The sequence below is a fragment of the Tenebrio molitor genome, chromosome 5 (assembly GCF_963966145.1).
Source record: "Tenebrio molitor chromosome 5, icTenMoli1.1, whole genome shotgun sequence".
Taxonomy (NCBI): Eukaryota; Metazoa; Arthropoda; class Insecta; order Coleoptera; family Tenebrionidae; genus Tenebrio; species Tenebrio molitor.
The window spans coordinates 9,449,221-9,466,012 of record NC_091050.1 but is presented as its reverse complement, the minus strand read 5'-3'; the positions used below and the strand labels follow the sequence as shown (position 1 = coordinate 9,466,012).

Sequence of the window (16,792 nt, the reverse complement as noted above, 5' to 3'; positions counted from 1 at the left end):
CATTCGGGTGTAAAGTCACCTTACGAGCGTAAACGCGGCTTTAGATATATTAATTTTGATTTTTGTGCGGTTGACAGTTGTCAAATGTCAGAATCTGTACATCCGAAAAGGTAAAAAGCAAAACGTAAAACTAATTCAAATTATTTCAAAATTGTGAAGTGTTCAGTTTCAAGTTTTCATTGTCATTAATTGTGCACAGGTATAAATTATTTTTTACGTTTTTTCATCAGACAGGTGAAATATTGCACCAGATAACCTAGAAGTTCTGGAACTTTCCAACCCGGGTTGTTTACACTATTTTTTCCAAATCATACGTCCTAAATTGCGATACGATCAGCTTTTATTAGCACAACAGTGCAATTAAAGAACGGGTGTCACTGTTTTCAGTAGAAATGGCGTCGTTATTAGCAGCAAGACTTGTGTGCCGAGCTCCCACAGTGAAATTGACCCTTTTGAGGCAGCTGCCCAAACAGTCTTTCGTCCGCTCGTCTACTAATGATAGCCGCGATGCTCTCAGCAGGGCGGCACGGAGGCAGACCTTGCGGGAAAGGGCTATGGCCCCTGCATCAGACACAGGTACACATTTAAAAATCACTATAAACTCAAAAATACAAGGTTTGTTTAGCTTTTAATGTAGGACGCGGGGCAGTGGCAGGCGGCGCTCTGTTAGGCCTGGGGGCCCTTTGTTTTTATGGCCTGGGAATGTCCAAAGAAGTAGGAACCTTTGAACGATCAGTGTAAGTGATTTTTGACTTATCAGCTTGGTATTTGTTAGATTATATCTGTGAAATCATTCTATTTAATGAGTTTTTCTTCCAATTTTGCAAGACATGAATTATACTCTGTTTTTTTTTTTTTTGAGTTTTTATAAGTTTTCTTTGCTTTGCTGCTTTTCTTCATATTTATATTTAAATAAATTTCACCTTCTCTTTCTTATTAACAGATTTTTTTTTTATTTGCTGTGGCTGTTAAAAAACTACTCCTATAGTATACTCGTATGTACAACGCGTCTCAGAAATAAGAAATTTAAACTGGTAATTCCTAGAACTCGTCAATAGCAACAATATGTTATATTTAAACATATTTTTTTCCTAAACCTTGAAGTTATCCAATTAAAATTATTGAAAGATTTGTCACAAATTTCGTTACCCGCCAATGGGGGATTATTTGCTTCGCCGATGCCGATAAGCGAAGAACAAAAAACAAATGCAAGAAAACTTTCACTTGTTTTGTGGTAACTTATACACATCGGCTAACTGCTGCGCCCGACGCCCGTTGCTGTGACCTATAATGATAAGGGTGGAAGAGAAAAAAGAGAAAATGAATGGCCCATACCTAAAATAATGACAAAATGTTTCCTAAAATTAGTGTATTAATCCGTAATTCTCATGAAGTAATCAGAGTAATCACTAATCTTTACAAGATATGTTCAAAGTGATCGTTGTCAATTCAATAATGAAGGTGCCGACAAAATAATTCTTCCACTTACCAGCATTCCTCTGTTATTGCAAATTGTTGTGGCAATATTTTCCACTCGTTTAAAACAAGTCGCACGGAAATTTCTGGGCTCGAGGAGCAGTACTGCACGCAGCACCATACGCCAACACAATATTCGAAAATAAACGTGCCATTTTCACAAAATTTTAGCTTAAATTACAGAATCAACACGCAAACACCTACCTTTTGGAATCGGATAAAACTAACTAAAAATGTAATCCTCTTTACCTCGGCCGCAGAGTAAAAAAAACTTTATTCTAAAAACACAATGTTTTGTGCTGATTTTATAATAGTATATTACATAAGTTTAATAAGAAGGGTATTGTCGCAACAGTACCTATTTTTAAACACATGTAATATACTATTTTTTCTATTTTGCACCTTTTGAGCCGTTTTTAAATCAAAATTAAAATTCTGGGGTATTTTTTGATGGTTGACAAAAAAACCCTGAAACTTGGGATATTCGCCCGTATTGGGTGACGCTGCCAGAATCCTCTAGACTTGAGGGGATTCTGGCAGTACCTACCAACATGATAACCGTAAATTGTACTATTGCTATTATAGAACCACTTTCAGCTGTTACGATACTGTTTTTGGTATCGTAACAGCTCTGTTATGAACGCAAAACAATTATTTCACCGTCACTGTCATTGGGTCAAATAAATAGAAAATTAGATTTCGAAAAAATGGTACATAACAATTTTGTTGTTCTTGACGAGATCTGTCACTGGTTAAAATTAATGTACTTATTTCTGAGACACGTTGTATATCAAGTGTACTTTTTTCATTAAAAAAGTAGGTATAAATTTCACTTCTTGCGTAAATTATTATTGTTACATACTACCATTTCATTGTATTGTGCTTCGCGTTTTGTAACGAAATAAATTCAATTAGCTCTTAATAATTCGCAGTTTGTGGCCCCAGTACGTAAAAGACAGGATTAAATCCACATACATGTACTTCGGTGGTTCCATTGCAATCACTGCTGCCAGCGCCATGGCCGCCTTCCGCAACGCGACCATCATGAGCCTAGTAACCAAAGGTGGATTCATGGTAATACACCTTGTTCCGTACATTTCAGAGTACCGTTTTCACACATCTTTAGGGCATCGCCATAACCCTAGGCGCCATCATGGGCACCGGAATTCTGTGCCAGAGCATCGAGTACGGTGAAGGTTTCGGAGCGAAACAAATGGCGTGGTTGCTTCACGCTGGCACGATGGGGGCGGTGTTGGCCCCCATGTGCTTCTTAGGTGGCCCGCTGTTGATCAGAGCTGCTTGGTACACCGCCGGAATCGTCGGGGGATTGAGCACGGTGGCCGTTTGTGCTCCTAGCGAGAAATTCTTAAATATGGGGGCGCCGTTAGCCATGGGATTCGGTTTGGTCTTCGCGGCATCGATCGGTAGTGCCTTTTTGCCGCCAACCACGGCTCTGGGGGCTGGTTTGTACTCGATGTCGGTCTACGGAGGACTTCTTCTCTTCTCAGCTTTCCTCTTGTACGACACCCAGAGAATCGTTACGCAAGCCGAGAACTACCCTGCCACGCCGAAACTGTACGGAGTCAGGCCTTATGATCCGATCAATGCGTAAGTTGCGACATCGTGATTTGGAGTGTTTTCTATGAGGGGGTGTTTCAGGGCGATCTCGATTTATTTGGATACGATAAATATCTTCATCAGAATCGCCATGATCATGGCCGGTGGAAACCAAAGGAAGAAATAAACGACTGCGATTATTTTTATTTGAAAAATGTAAATTTCACTTCATTTTTAATTCTTACGAAATATAAATAATTCTGACGTTAGCGTTAAGTGTACATATTTGTAAAGTCGAGGAAGAGTCGGAAGGAGAATGCAAGCGTGATGTTTTACGAGTAGTTTATTTAAGCTTTTTGTATTCACAATGATTGAGTTTTAGTATTACAATAAATAACATTCGATAATAATCGTTTCTTTTTGTCAAGAAACAATGTACACGTTAGATTAGGTTGTCTTTGGATACAAGTGCAGTCTTTAAGGGAAATGAAATATGTGCTGTGCAAACGTAACGTTGTTATGGCACATTGACATACATATTCGCATAGAAAATTATCAAGAATAATTTAAATGATCAAATCAGGTTTAGTTTATGTTCGTGAAGCGGTCTCGAAATCGTCTCTATAATATCTACACATGGCAAGTATTCTACCCCTTCAAATAGATGAAAATATTTCGAATTTACTGTAACATCCACTTTTCAAGCTGTTTTTATATTTAAAGAGATAGGTACATAATTCTACATTAATTTCATATGTACAGAAAAAGCTTCAGTCAATTTATATTACAGTTGGTGTCTAAGAGTAGGTATGACTGACAGTTCAACAAACTGGACCACAAGTTTTCAAATTCACGATAATCACTGGAAATTAATCTAATAAGTACGACGAATACAACTTGAGATTCAGTTGGCTCGTTTAAATATGTATTATTTCATACGTTAACAAAAATCAGTTCATGCAAAATCGATATTGTCTCTATTATCATAAATTCAATTAGCTTGTAATACTATTTTTGAAACTCTGTTTGAGGAACACAACCATATTATACAGTTATAAGCTCAACATCTACATAAATTTATGTAGTAAGTATTTACATTAATTACGTGACGATATGAGAAACTTTCCAAATGAACTACTTTGATATGTCAAAAGTATAAAAATAAGTAACTACGAAATCATTACAAAAATAACGTCATTACGAGTAAAGATGCTACCTTTACGTACTGTTGAAACGCTAATTTTATCAATTTCAAATCTTACGTATTAACTTGAACTCACTTTTTCTTCGGAAAAAAATCGTCTCGGTGAAAACAATCGTCTAGACCTAAACGTTGAAGCCTGATAGCCGAAATCAATCATGAAAAACTATTTACAATTTCAAATTGTAGTGGAGTATTAAATGACTATGTTATTTCTTGACCAGACTTGCTATCCTGTGTAGATGGGGTTTCATGCTGCTGTTCAAAGCAGCTAGTGGCGAAGACGGGGCTGGCGAAGGGGGAGGTATGTTGTTGTTCTGGGATGGGGCCAAGGTTTGTTCTTTGAAGACTTGCTCCTTTGCTCCTCTGAAAAAAATACATTTTTTTTTGCTCTAAAATGTCATTTCATTTTCCCGTAAACGCTTGTTTTGAAATAATCATATTTATCACAGGCAAACAAGTAAATGAACTTGCTTCCGTAATTTACTTTATGTACGATATCCGTTATCACTCGTACGACGTGAGTCATCGTCTGTTCACCAAACTAAATAATATTACATATTACAATAATTAAATATCCAAACTAGGTACAGTTACTTTTATGGCCGATAAAGTAGTTGGTTGTTAATAGCACATGGAACCTATTTAGATCTTCTGATAAAATGTAATTTACATATTTCCTAAATATTTTTAAATAATGACTTCATTATTTCCATCAAACTTTTATGGATTTACGGATAATGTACGTGTATGTTCACGAGGCACGAAAGTATTGAAAGTACAAGATCATCTTCCATACATTTTAATAATTTGCAAATAGGGCATCACTCCAATTAATAATAAACATTTAATGCGGATCTTGTTACTTTTATCAAAATAAATTGAAAATTTTTACATCTCTTATCTTTATTACGTAATAAAAAAAAGAAAAAGAAACTGAATAGGTTCTGAATAAACTAATATTTATACTTAAAAAAAATACTCGTCTGACATGTTTCATTTTTTTATTTATATAACCAAATGTAAGGTACTTTTTATTATCATCAGTCATCACCAAAATACAATCCTTTGTCAAGCACTTTTTTGTTTACCCTTATCAACAAATATCTTTAGTTTTTCTGACAAAGGCTTTTTTATTTTTGTGCTTAATTAAATGTTATCCTTATCAACATAAAATCCCTTCCAAGGACTCTAGAACTGTATGTTTTTGATTACCCTTTTTTTACATTTTTTCAGACTTAATTTTTTTGACGGTTTCAAAAATTAAAAATATGTACATATTCGCATTCCAGTTTTTTGCATATAAAACATCATGTATATGAGATTCTAGTTCATAAAAAAAAACCTCTAATATGAAGTTTTTATTTTTATTTATCAACGAATTTTCTTGTTTATTTTTGCAAATAGATATGAATGGTGTTTTTTTATTTTTATCTTTGACTTTTCCTGAATTACTTTTTTGTTTGTACACATAATTCAAAGTGGAAGGTGTTTTTTAATTATTCTTATCAGAAATTCGCTTGAAACTATGTAGTCTATTGAGTTAAATATATTTTTATTTTTCTTTCAAATAAAATATAGTTTATGGAACATACGTTAAGAAAAAAAAATGAGTTCTCATTTATAAATATCTAATATAAAGTAAAATTTTAGTTTTTCTGATAATAGTAAATATGTATTTACAGATCCATTTTGATCATCTTTGTCAAAATCTTTTTGATTTGTTTGTTTTGTTAATTACCACGATTGCGACTTACGTCATTACCATTTACATCTGTCTTAGCTTTTTTTTTTATTCAACTTACAAATATCTGGTCAGGTCTTCAATATCGACAAGCATGGAATCCTGCTCCATATGCAAGTCATCTCTGTCCATCAGGAACTTGACCAAACTCTCGTTGAGAGTCTCGATTTGAGTGTGGAGGTCATTGACAATGACCTGCAACTGCGCCACATTCATCTCCGTCAGAATCTGCCTGGACAGCCGCCTCTTCTCCTCGGGAAACGGAATCCCGACCTTCTCCAGACTGTTGCGCACCATCTCAGTGATGGGACTCTTCTTCTGTCTCTGTCTCTCAATCTCCATTTGCATCCTGGCCATCTCTTTGGCTTGCGCCAGTGCCATTCTGGCTTCAGTCTGCAAACGCGCCTGTCTGGCGAAGAAATCAGTCTCGGTCATGGGTTGGGTGACGGGCTGGAGCAGCGGTTGCCCGATTGATAGAGTCGCGGGTCTTGTAGGTGGCGCTGCGGTCTTCTCCTCGTAGGGCGACGACTGCGGGTTAGAATTCTTTGGGGAAGTCTTTGGTTGTTTGGGGTTCGTCATGGGACACTCGGTGTCCGAACTCGGACTCTCGTTGTCCGATACAGTCTCGTTCATGAAGCAGATTTGCAGGTTCATGCCGCTCTGGAGCCTGGCTTGGAGGCTGGGCTTCCGGCCTGGCCGGTCTGTGTAGTAGTCGTCTTCTGAGCCCATCGCTAGTCTGCGTCGGATCTCTTCTCTGTCGGTTCGCCTCTGCAAGAAAAAATTGTCAGAAAAGGGACACCGGTGGGGTTGGGCTTACATTGAAATCGTCGTTTATCGTTATGACTTTAATGAATCGGTCGACGATGTTCTGCTCGTCGTACGAGGGTGGTACATACGGGAACCACTCCATGTTCTCGTTAACCGAGTTGTAATCGATGCTGAACGTGGTCATCGAATAGGCCCTCGGAGACAAGTAATCGTTGTCGAAGTACTCGTTATCTTCGCGGGGGGCGATCGTGTAATACGTCGTTTTGTTTTTGTTACCGATGAATTTCAGTGGATTTATGTTCGAGACGAGTTTCCTCGATTTTTCTTTCATCAGATCTCCGATGTTATTTGTACGGTTCTTGAGCGTACTCAACAAATTATCGAACATTTTTCCACTCGATCGGGCACGAATACCGTTCGCTTAACTATTTACAAACACAATATCAACTTAAACTGCGGTAAAATGTGGCAAATTCAACTAAAACTGATTGTCGTCGTTGTCTGAAAAACTTTAACAGTTGCACATGTTCTCGTTATAAAATCAAACCATCCGGTGTTTTTGTTTAGACTTGGCGATAAAGACAGTCTTATCGCCACGCTGTTTGTTGAAAGGAAAAAGAAGGACGTTGCCATAGCACCTGTCGCTTTCTCAAGGTTGGGACACAAAGGTGCGTCCAATCGTCGCGCCACTGTCTTACGCGCGCAAGATTTAAATAATAAAATACCTCATTAATTATTCAAAGTTCTTCAATTATCTACGCTCTCTTCAATATTATAACCACCCAAATACAATTATTTTCATTTTACGCATTATAAAGTTAATCTACCTAGTTTCAAAAACAAAGAAAAAATCCCCAACCCCAAAACTTCAATCTCAAGAACCTAACCTCAATCTTCTTGGCAACCAATTTAAAAGACCAATTAATCAATTATACATATTAAAAAATCTTTTGAATTGTCCGCTACATATTTTTTCATTTGCATTTCTCAATGTTGATAACAAGGAAAATACGGAATTTGCACGAAATTAGTCAGCGACTGACTAAGATGGACTCTGATTATGAAGAAACACAGTTAATTGGGTAAAAATAAGCTGAAAAAGTATCGCAACATCCTCCCAGTTGTACAAAAATTCAATGTAAACACTGTTATTGGACGTTACGAGCATGTGTTTTTTTAATGAACTTTTAGCCGCAAGGTCAGATTCAGGCCCCCCCTTGTTAATAAATGTTAAGTGACGAGCGTTATATTATTTAATTAATTAAAAGCGAATTGTGTCAACAGCGCCCCGTTCCCATTTTTACCGTTCACTCTTTTAAAAGATGACAAATACCTCACGGCTGAGCCCTGAGCTCATTTTACAGGGTTGTGGAGGACGTTATAAATGTTTTAATAAATTTTAAAAGTCCCCGAGACTCCAATACTTTCATATTTTAGCAGCGCAATGAGCAATTCAGTTTTTACAATACCATAAAGTCCACCATTACTGTCTTTTGGCTGAGATAAAAAACTGCAGGGATAAATGATGTCCTTACATGCGCGGTTAATAAGTTGGGGTGGTAAATTTAGGTGCGGCCCAGTAATGACGATGGAAGCTTTCATCGTAATACACTTTTGTCGTCCATATTTTCACAATGGTTACGTTTTAGGCAGAAAAATCTTGGCCCCACGAATATTTTACAGATAACAGATGAGACCAGCGCTTTGTCTACCTTTACCTTTTCGGGGAATTTATTACGATGGCTTTGAACATGCACAATGAGTTTTACGAGTAATATAAAATTCAATTAAAGCAGGATTTGATGAAAGAGATGGTCGTAAAAAGCGTGACGAAGGAGGACGGTGTAATTGTTTTTGGAGTATTGTAAAAAATTATATTTGTCATAACCGGGATAAGTGTTTCTTGCAGCGGTTTAGTTCTTGCACGGCTTATACATCCATACATTGTCATAATTAGGCTTCGGGCTTCCAACATTGGGTAGTTCTTACCCCCAAAGGCGCATAATAAAAAATCTTCAATTGTAACTGTCAACATTGACCACCTTATTTTATGTACGTGGTCCTCACTTTGACGCAATAAACAAATCGTTGGGAAAATATCCTTCCACATAAACTAATGACTCAGTTATGATTTTCCGTACTATGACGACACAGTAAATGGTAAACAATGAAATATATTGAATTTTCCCTATTTCTATCAATAAAATGGGGTCACATTAGATAATGTCCTGACTTTGTCTTGTACATGTTATTTTGTTTTTCTTTATTATTTTTGTGAAGGTCCTAAAACGGTGAAATGACATTACAACGAGCGAATTTAATGCAGCAGGGACCAACTTATTTTTAATCCATCAGTCTTGCCTAAATCGTCATTTGAACCAACAATTATATCGTCAATAACTTATCGGTTGGGCAATTTGGCAAAAGCTGCGCCTTTATTGCACCCGTTCACGGAATCACGATCTCTGACAATTTAAGAGATATCTCCTCTGTCTTTATCTATCGCTGAAGCAACCCCAAAGTGGTGACCACTCGGTTTCAAATTTTAATTCTCAGAGAAGAATCGCGCGCATCGCGTCAAAGAGCAAAACCATTATTATTATCGTCGGGTTGTTTATGTTTTGCCACAGAACTTTACACTCCATATGTCACGATCAAAACAAAAAGTCGTAACAGTTCAACGTGATGCAGTTAGAACCAGCTAATAACAATAAAAGCACCCCGAACGAGCCTTCGCCCCCTAATATTATTAACAAAAGGTACTCACGGCTAAGTCCAAACTTTCCAGAGTTTCATTTTCGTCGAACGTTAGCGTGTAGAGGTCTAACAGATATGTGGTATCTTTCTTGTAATGTCTCTTACGCTTCAATGATGTCATTTTCATAAAAAATATAGATAACGATCCCACGAAACGACGTCGAATGAGGATCGACGATGCAGTTTTATCGCGCGTATCCGGTCGAGGATTGACCACCGATTATAATAAATTTCTCGTTCACTTCTTCTGCTTCATTTCTGGCATGTTTTGCTTCCGTGGGACGTTTCACCGACAGCCGGATTCACTCACTGTGGAGGAAACCGCGGTTTCTATTGTGGATTTCGTACGGACTCGTACGCGCCACTGCAATTTCGCTCCCTTCAAATAATTATTAATCGGTCAGATCGGAAACTTGACGGTCGCAGGGTGAGGTGCGCGACTTATTTGCAAGACAATTCCGAGAGCCCTGCTCAGCACCTGAATTGCGAAATTGCTTGACGGCAGACAAAAGGCTGCATAAAAATCCGAGCTCGGCATCACGGTGCACACACACTATTGTTGTTTTATATGAATAAATGCGAATAAATTTTAACAGATTTCCCCACGGAGCTGTAAAACTACATATTTTATTAACACTCGCACGTATCTACAGTTATCTCGGGTATTTTTCACACGTGTGGACTCGACTGAATTTAAGTCGAAGGCGATGATTTTCACTGTTAAAAGTCGAAACGAATCCGAGAGAGCTCTTGTTTATTGACCGTAAAAAGGAAAATAGTGAACCGTTGCGAATTGTCGTAATCAATAACAAACACGCGATTGTTACATTTTTTTGCAAGCGGTTCAAATCTGGACGGTAACGAGGCACATGTCGCGGTTTCTCCACCTAGTGGGGCGGACGTCCGACCGGTGAAGGTAATACTTGATAATTAGTCGTTATCTGCGGAAGCATCTCTTTTTCGACGGATTATGCCGAATTAAAATCATAGTGGTGGTGTTTGTATTATTCAAATGCGGTTCGTTAGCGTTGCGAAGTGCGCTCCAGAGCTTGGAATTAAATTATTGGGTAGGCGCGACGCGATAAATTAAGCTCATAATCAAATGTACGGCCGGAATATCACTTATTTGAATGGTACTGACAAAAACATGCGGACATTTTTATGATGTACGGTCCCGGACGAGGTTCTGCCTTCGGTGATAAATTTTATTTTGGGTAACGTTACTAAAAAGTGGATTTTATCTGTCCTCGTCGTTTTAATGGCCCTGCAATGGTCTTTCGCTGATATTTCTATAAAGTGGGGCACATACATGGGAAATTTCTTGCTTCGTGGATGTAAATCAAAGTTATCTCTCTAAATGGCAACACATTTTCTTATCTGTTTGTAAAGGAGCAAAAATCGGCTTAGGAGGAAAAGGCTCATGTAATGGATAAGGGATGCCGTATATAACGAAGGAAATGTTTCAGGGAACAATATTCCCGATATTTGCTGATTTTTATGTCAGTTGAATGGACCAACAGCGGAAACGAATTATCTGAAGGATGCTCCTGATTGTTGTTTTCGATGTTACAACTACATAGAGTGCTCTAAGAAATGTAAACGCAGACATATACGGACTAGAACTTTCTGTTTTCTGGAAATTGTTAAATTTTTCCGAATCGGGAAGCTCCCCACAGTTGCTTTCGCACCGACCAATTTTATGAATGCACCTCGGTAATGTTATTTTGATTACCTTTTAATATTCCGTTGAATTTTTATCACAATAAATTTAATACATTTCATCAGAGTGCAGATGCAAAAAAATGAAATTGCTTCGGCAAACATTTTTCTATCGTTAACTAAATATTAAGTTGCCGATAATGTGAAATCGATAAAGTTGTGGAAGTTTGTGAAATCTTCACGACATTATGAGTTAATGTAAAGTGAATTAAATGAATGTGGATTTCAGATTTGTCATTTGTGGGTGTTCCATTTTCACAATTTGTCGGTTTCTTGTCGTACGGACATTTTTTGGGAGAGTGAAAGGCGAGTTCGTACTGTTTAATGTTGTGTAGAATGAAAACGATAAAAAACGTTGATGGTCTTTTTGTTATAATTAGTGCCTTATAAAATGATACCCCGGAATGCCATTAAGAGTTAATTTGCACCCATGAAATTAAATGATGTGATGTAAAAATGTGGAGCACGGTGGAGTCAAAGTGAAACGTTTCAAAAAGACTGTTAACAAACGTGTAATCTTGTTTAATTAAATTTATGGTAATAATCATTTTGAATTTTTTAACGCCTCGTAATGCACAACAGCCTGATTTTTGCCGATTCATTCTGACGCGAAACAGAAGCAAATGTGAAAATTTTTATTGCGTTGATACGATATGATCTACAAAAAAAGAAATTTCTGAAAACGTAACTTAATAAACTGTCACTTGTCAATTTTGACATTTACGTGAATGTTATTTAAGAAAACGGTTTTCACTCGACAACACAAAATTTTCATGACATACTCCTATTTTCGACAGAAGAACCAAGGAATTCATAACTGGGTTCGCTCTACGCAACCTTTTTTGCTTTCAGCAAAACCTCTCTTCGTTGCGCGCATAGTATACTATTTTATTTGCAATCATCATTTTTTAGTTAATTTATGTACGGGGTTTTATTGGAAAAGAAAATTTCAAATAGGTTTTACAATGATTACAATGAATAGTTTTTGAATTTTTAATTTGAGGTTAGGTTTGGCAAATTGAACAAAATACATATATTGCTGTTATTCGGTTGGAAATTTGAACGTGTGTTTCTCTATTCGTCTGACAATAACATATCCCATTTAGAATCTCAAAAATGTATACGTTGAACCGATATTTAACATTGATATTTTCGACAATTGACAGAAATGTCACTTTGCGACCAAGAAATGTAAGTGGTCACTTTTCGACGAAGAGGAACCCTTTTCAGCCAGCAATGACGTACTTTCTAACCTCATGCAGGTTAAAAATAGGCATATTACAATAATGATTGTGAATAAATAAAAGGTTGCGTCGAGCGAACCCCTCTGAGCAAACTTTTTTGGTGGAGTTTCGGCAAAACCTCTCTTCACCGCTGTTATTAATGTTTGTAGGAAAGTTAAAAAAACAATGAGTTCTACACAAGTTTAAACCTGTTTAAATGAAAAGAAAATATTTTAAAAGGTCTTAAAATAAACTTCCTAATGCTTTAAATGTTTAGTAATTTTATATTCCTAATAGTATTCCTATTTCTGGTGCAAGGTCAATATTCCATTACTATCTATTACTGTTAATGAAAAACACACTCCACCTAGTATTTTAAAATGATTTCTCATATAAAGTGAAGCTTATTTTTCCTGTTAAAATTTTAATATCTATTTTAATACCTTTCAAATTTCTTGTTTCACGCTGGTTTAATTCCCTATTGGTTAAATAAAATTTCCTACAGGATATTTGCCAATGAATACATTGATAAAAATATAGGAAATAAAAAAAAGGAATAGAGAGCTGGATGCCTTCTGATAAAAAAATTATAAAGTGAATTTCGATTGACTGGGTATACACCAAAATGTCTCAAACAAACCAGCTGCCCTGATTATGCATCTTTTTCATATATTTCACAAAAATAGTTATTTCATTTTTAATAACTTGATTTTTGTTGGTACTGAAGTTGACGTATCAGATTTACAGAAAAATTTACTGCAGAAGCCATTAGCACAAATTATTAATGGTTAGATGATTTTTACGCTACGTATTGTCATTTAGGAATTTTTAACCTAACAAATGAAAAAAGGAAAACACTGTTTCTTTGTGATTTTCAAATCTTTATAAATTCGTTCTGGTTTAAATAAATGGTTGCCTAATTATTGGGCGTTCCATTTAACTAGAATTTGAACGAAACCTTCATTTTTCTCCTTTGTTTGAATTTGGGCATTGACTGATTATACATATTTTGAGGTATCTATTGTGACAGTTCGTCTGAAATCTGTCTCGCGATTTGGCGATTATTATTAATAAACTATTTCTTAATTAATTACATATAATCAAGGGCTTTTAAAAAATATTTTTTTTAAATCAAATAGTTTCTCTGTTTGTGTGTATTATACAAGAAATTTAAACCAAAGGTATGAGAAAAAGTTCTTTCAAATTTAATTTTAGAGAAAGGCTGACGGTGTTGATTTTGTACGAGTAGAATGACAAGAATTCAACAATGAATATTTCGTGAAACAATTAATTCAAAGAAGTTTTATTCAAGAATGAAAAACCCACAAGTTGACAATTATGTGGATTTCTCTACAGTTCTAGAAAAGCATCAAAAGAAAAATCATTCCGCGAGGTAAAAAAAATATTTTGGAAATATAAAATTTACTTGAAGAAACATAAATGAATGCTACTACATTTGAGCGTTTTCTTGAATACATAATTCAAGAAAGAAATGACAATCGTTGATCGGAAAAAAAATCTATAATATGCGAAGTCGGTTATTTTAAGAACAAAACATTTTCCGAACAGAACAACGAATGGCAGGTTTAGAGAATGAAATTTCTCGCGCAAATAAGTCGTTTGTATTTTTAGAGTAACTACAAATATGAATAAGTAATTAGAGTAAAATTAAAATATGCAAGTCGATCGATATAAACACGTACTTTTTACACCAAACTGGAAAACATTACAACGACCAGAAACCGAAATTCGCTCCCTCTGTGATCCGCTTATCGAAGGGGCAATTTTGAAAAAAAGTCAATTTGAAAAATGCCGGCGTCGCGAAAATTGAATTTCTGCGGTGAAACATCCTTTTCCCCATATTTAAACTATTCCCGGAATTTCCGAGGACCCGGTTAAATCGATACGTTGTCCGATGAGGTCTAAATATTATGTAAATGTATTTAGTGAATGGTGCATTAAAACGAAAACGTCCGGTAAATTCAATTTGAACGGTGCCGCCACACGTTTGATTTTTGCAAATAATAATTACCTTCAAGAGGACGTCGTGGGCCATGGGTGTCATCGCCAGATAGTAATACAGCGGATCTCTCTCTTCGACAATGAATTCATTCATCATTTTTAAAACCTCGTCGTTATCAAACCGCACGCTCGTAATTTGTACCAGTCCGAACAAACAATTGCTGCCATAATGAACGATTTATAAAATATCATGTGCAAAGTATCACAATATTAGCATTAAAAGCGGACAAATTTACGACGGTATGTGCGATAGATTAGGGAATTTGTGTGTTTAGCACCTGTTATCAAACGATAAGCCGAATAGTGTTTATTTACGATTCACAAGAGTCGCGCTGGGCGAAATGTCGTGCGGTCAAAAGTAATCGCTCGTTTTGTTTATTAATCTAGATTAATTGGGCCCTCGCCCTGTCGCGCCTTACCCTGCTCTTGTAGACCCTCGGGAAGTCCATCGCGACTAGTACAACCGCGCCAGCGAGCGCACCGCACATCGACCATTTCCCGGCCCGAAACTGCGAAAATCCGCATCGAAATGTTTCAATTTCAATTGAGTGACATCAGTCCGCGAAATAAATTAGACTAAACGAATCCGCGTTAACAAATTTAAGCTGTATGGAATTTGCCCGTTAGGCTCACACACTGTGGCGGACGCATTAGACGGTTTATTGGTGTAGGAGATGTGAATCAACACATGTGCGTTCCTGGTTATGGCAGAGTGTTCCCTGAACACATCATTAGATCGTGTTCCTGACACGTGTACACCCCGGGATCTGGGCCAGTTGATAACGCCGTTTAAATATTCACCGGTTTATTTTTTCGCCAAAGCGAACACTCACCCTTCTTTCCTCCTCGCGGGCGGCGCGGAGGTGGGATTCGATCGCTTCCAGGTCGATCTTCGGCATCGCGGTTTCGATGTTGTAAACGTCAAAACCACCTGAAATTCAATTCGTCCAGTCACTAATCAAGTGCGAACGGAAGAGGAAGCGGAGGCCGAGGAGAGATGAGCAAGGAGACAGGAGAGTTGACGTCATTCGCGGCGAAACTCAAAGACGAAGGCGGGAAACTTAATTATTTATAAAAGCCATGCGAACTGTTTTATGTCTTTAGCACAACTATAACACCACGCGAATTTCAAAATGATGAGGTTCTAAAATGTTTCACTTTGTACTGCACCGGTGATCTCAAAATGTTCTTCTTTTATCTGTGTCTCAACGAGAAACGCTTTGACACTCAGCAGTTAAAATAAATCAGTTGTAATCTAACTATTTAGTTAAAAAAAATTAAATGTGAACAAAACATTTGGAGAATTTTTGTCAGAATTTTTAAATGAAAAATGATCTACGTCAATTGTTAATATTTTGTCACAACTTTATCAAATTCATAATAGCATATGATTGAAATACATACTTTTATACTCTAAAAGGTTATAAAATTATCTTTTTAAATTTATGTTGGCAGTGGTGAGTAAAGATACTTAATAACCTATAAAATTTTGATAGAATCGCTTAACTTTTACAGTCTGATTAATAGTGAAGGAATGTTGCTTTCGAAATGATATAAAGTTCCAACAACAGATTATGTTTTTCCAAAAGCTTTCTTTATAAGAAAAACATTAAGTTTTTGTATTAATAATCGTAATAAAGTACTCAATATTGACAGCTAACAAATTATACCTAAAAATACAAGTGATTCACGAGTAATAATGAGCTCGAGGGAATTGAAAATGCAACCCACAATACATTAGGAACGAAAAGTGTAAAGGAACGCAGTAAATACCCAGCTTTATTTTCAAATGTATTGTGGGTTGCATTTTCAATTCCGTCGGGCTCATTATTACTCGTGAATCACCTTGTATACTATGCAATTGTACCAAAGTATGCTAACTTACATGAGATACGTTGATAACTTTGTACATATTTTTAACTACAACTGCATTTGTGAATAAAATGAATACTCATTTTTAAATTTTCACTGTTTTAGTAAGCTAGGAACATGGAACAATATCTGTGGCGGTCGTGAAAAACTAGGTAAGTCGAAAATGTTAATTTTTCAGGGCAACGATTCAAAATTCCACATCATTCCTAAAATCCTGTAATTAAATAGAAACTTCTTTCTACCTGTACTTGCTTTCAATATAAGTCAATTTTAAACTGTGAAAATCTGAATTATTTAACTCCATGATTTATTATTAAGGTGTAAACATCGCTAACTCATTTTTGAAATTATTTGACTTACCTACTTTTTCACGACCGCCACAGATATGTTATAATTCAAAACGGTGTATTAAAAATAGATGTTTCCCATTTTATCAAATTATCTCATCGATAT

At 36.3% G+C, this 16,792-nt stretch overlaps 2 protein-coding genes across 8 annotated transcripts in view; one reads left to right on the top strand and one right to left on the bottom strand.

Moving 5' to 3' along the window:
• Positions 1–16: 16 nt before the first annotated feature.
• LOC138131607 (growth hormone-inducible transmembrane protein-like) lies at positions 17–3,443 on the top strand. 4 transcript variants are annotated; one of them, XM_069048717.1, is made up of 6 exons: positions 17–110; positions 391–576; positions 626–737; positions 2,409–2,550; positions 2,603–3,084; positions 3,136–3,443. In XM_069048717.1, exons 2-6 carry the CDS (start codon positions 393–395, stop codon positions 3,218–3,220), a joined length of 1,005 nt encoding a protein of 334 aa, XP_068904818.1. In that variant the 5' UTR covers positions 17–110; positions 391–392; the 3' UTR covers positions 3,221–3,443. The 4 variants fall into 4 exon arrangements, with proteins under 4 accessions (XP_068904818.1, XP_068904819.1, XP_068904815.1 ...); XM_069048718.1 differs by having other exon boundaries at positions 18–110; positions 388–576; XM_069048714.1 differs by having other exon boundaries at positions 52–199.
• The window catches only part of Schip1 (Schwannomin interacting protein 1), a 132,548-nt gene continuing 119,114 nt past the window's right edge, over positions 3,359–16,792 (bottom strand). For all 4 annotated transcript variants that reach the window (XM_069048709.1, XM_069048707.1, XM_069048710.1 and 1 more), the window contains 3 exons: positions 15,301–15,398; positions 6,040–6,746; positions 3,359–4,600 (listed from right to left, as the gene is read on the bottom strand). In XM_069048709.1, the coding sequence (XP_068904810.1) occupies positions 4,444–4,600; positions 6,040–6,746; positions 15,301–15,398 (962 nt within the window). In that variant the 3' untranslated portion in view covers positions 3,359–4,443. The remainder of the gene's footprint in view (positions 4,601–6,039; positions 6,747–15,300; positions 15,399–16,792) is intronic.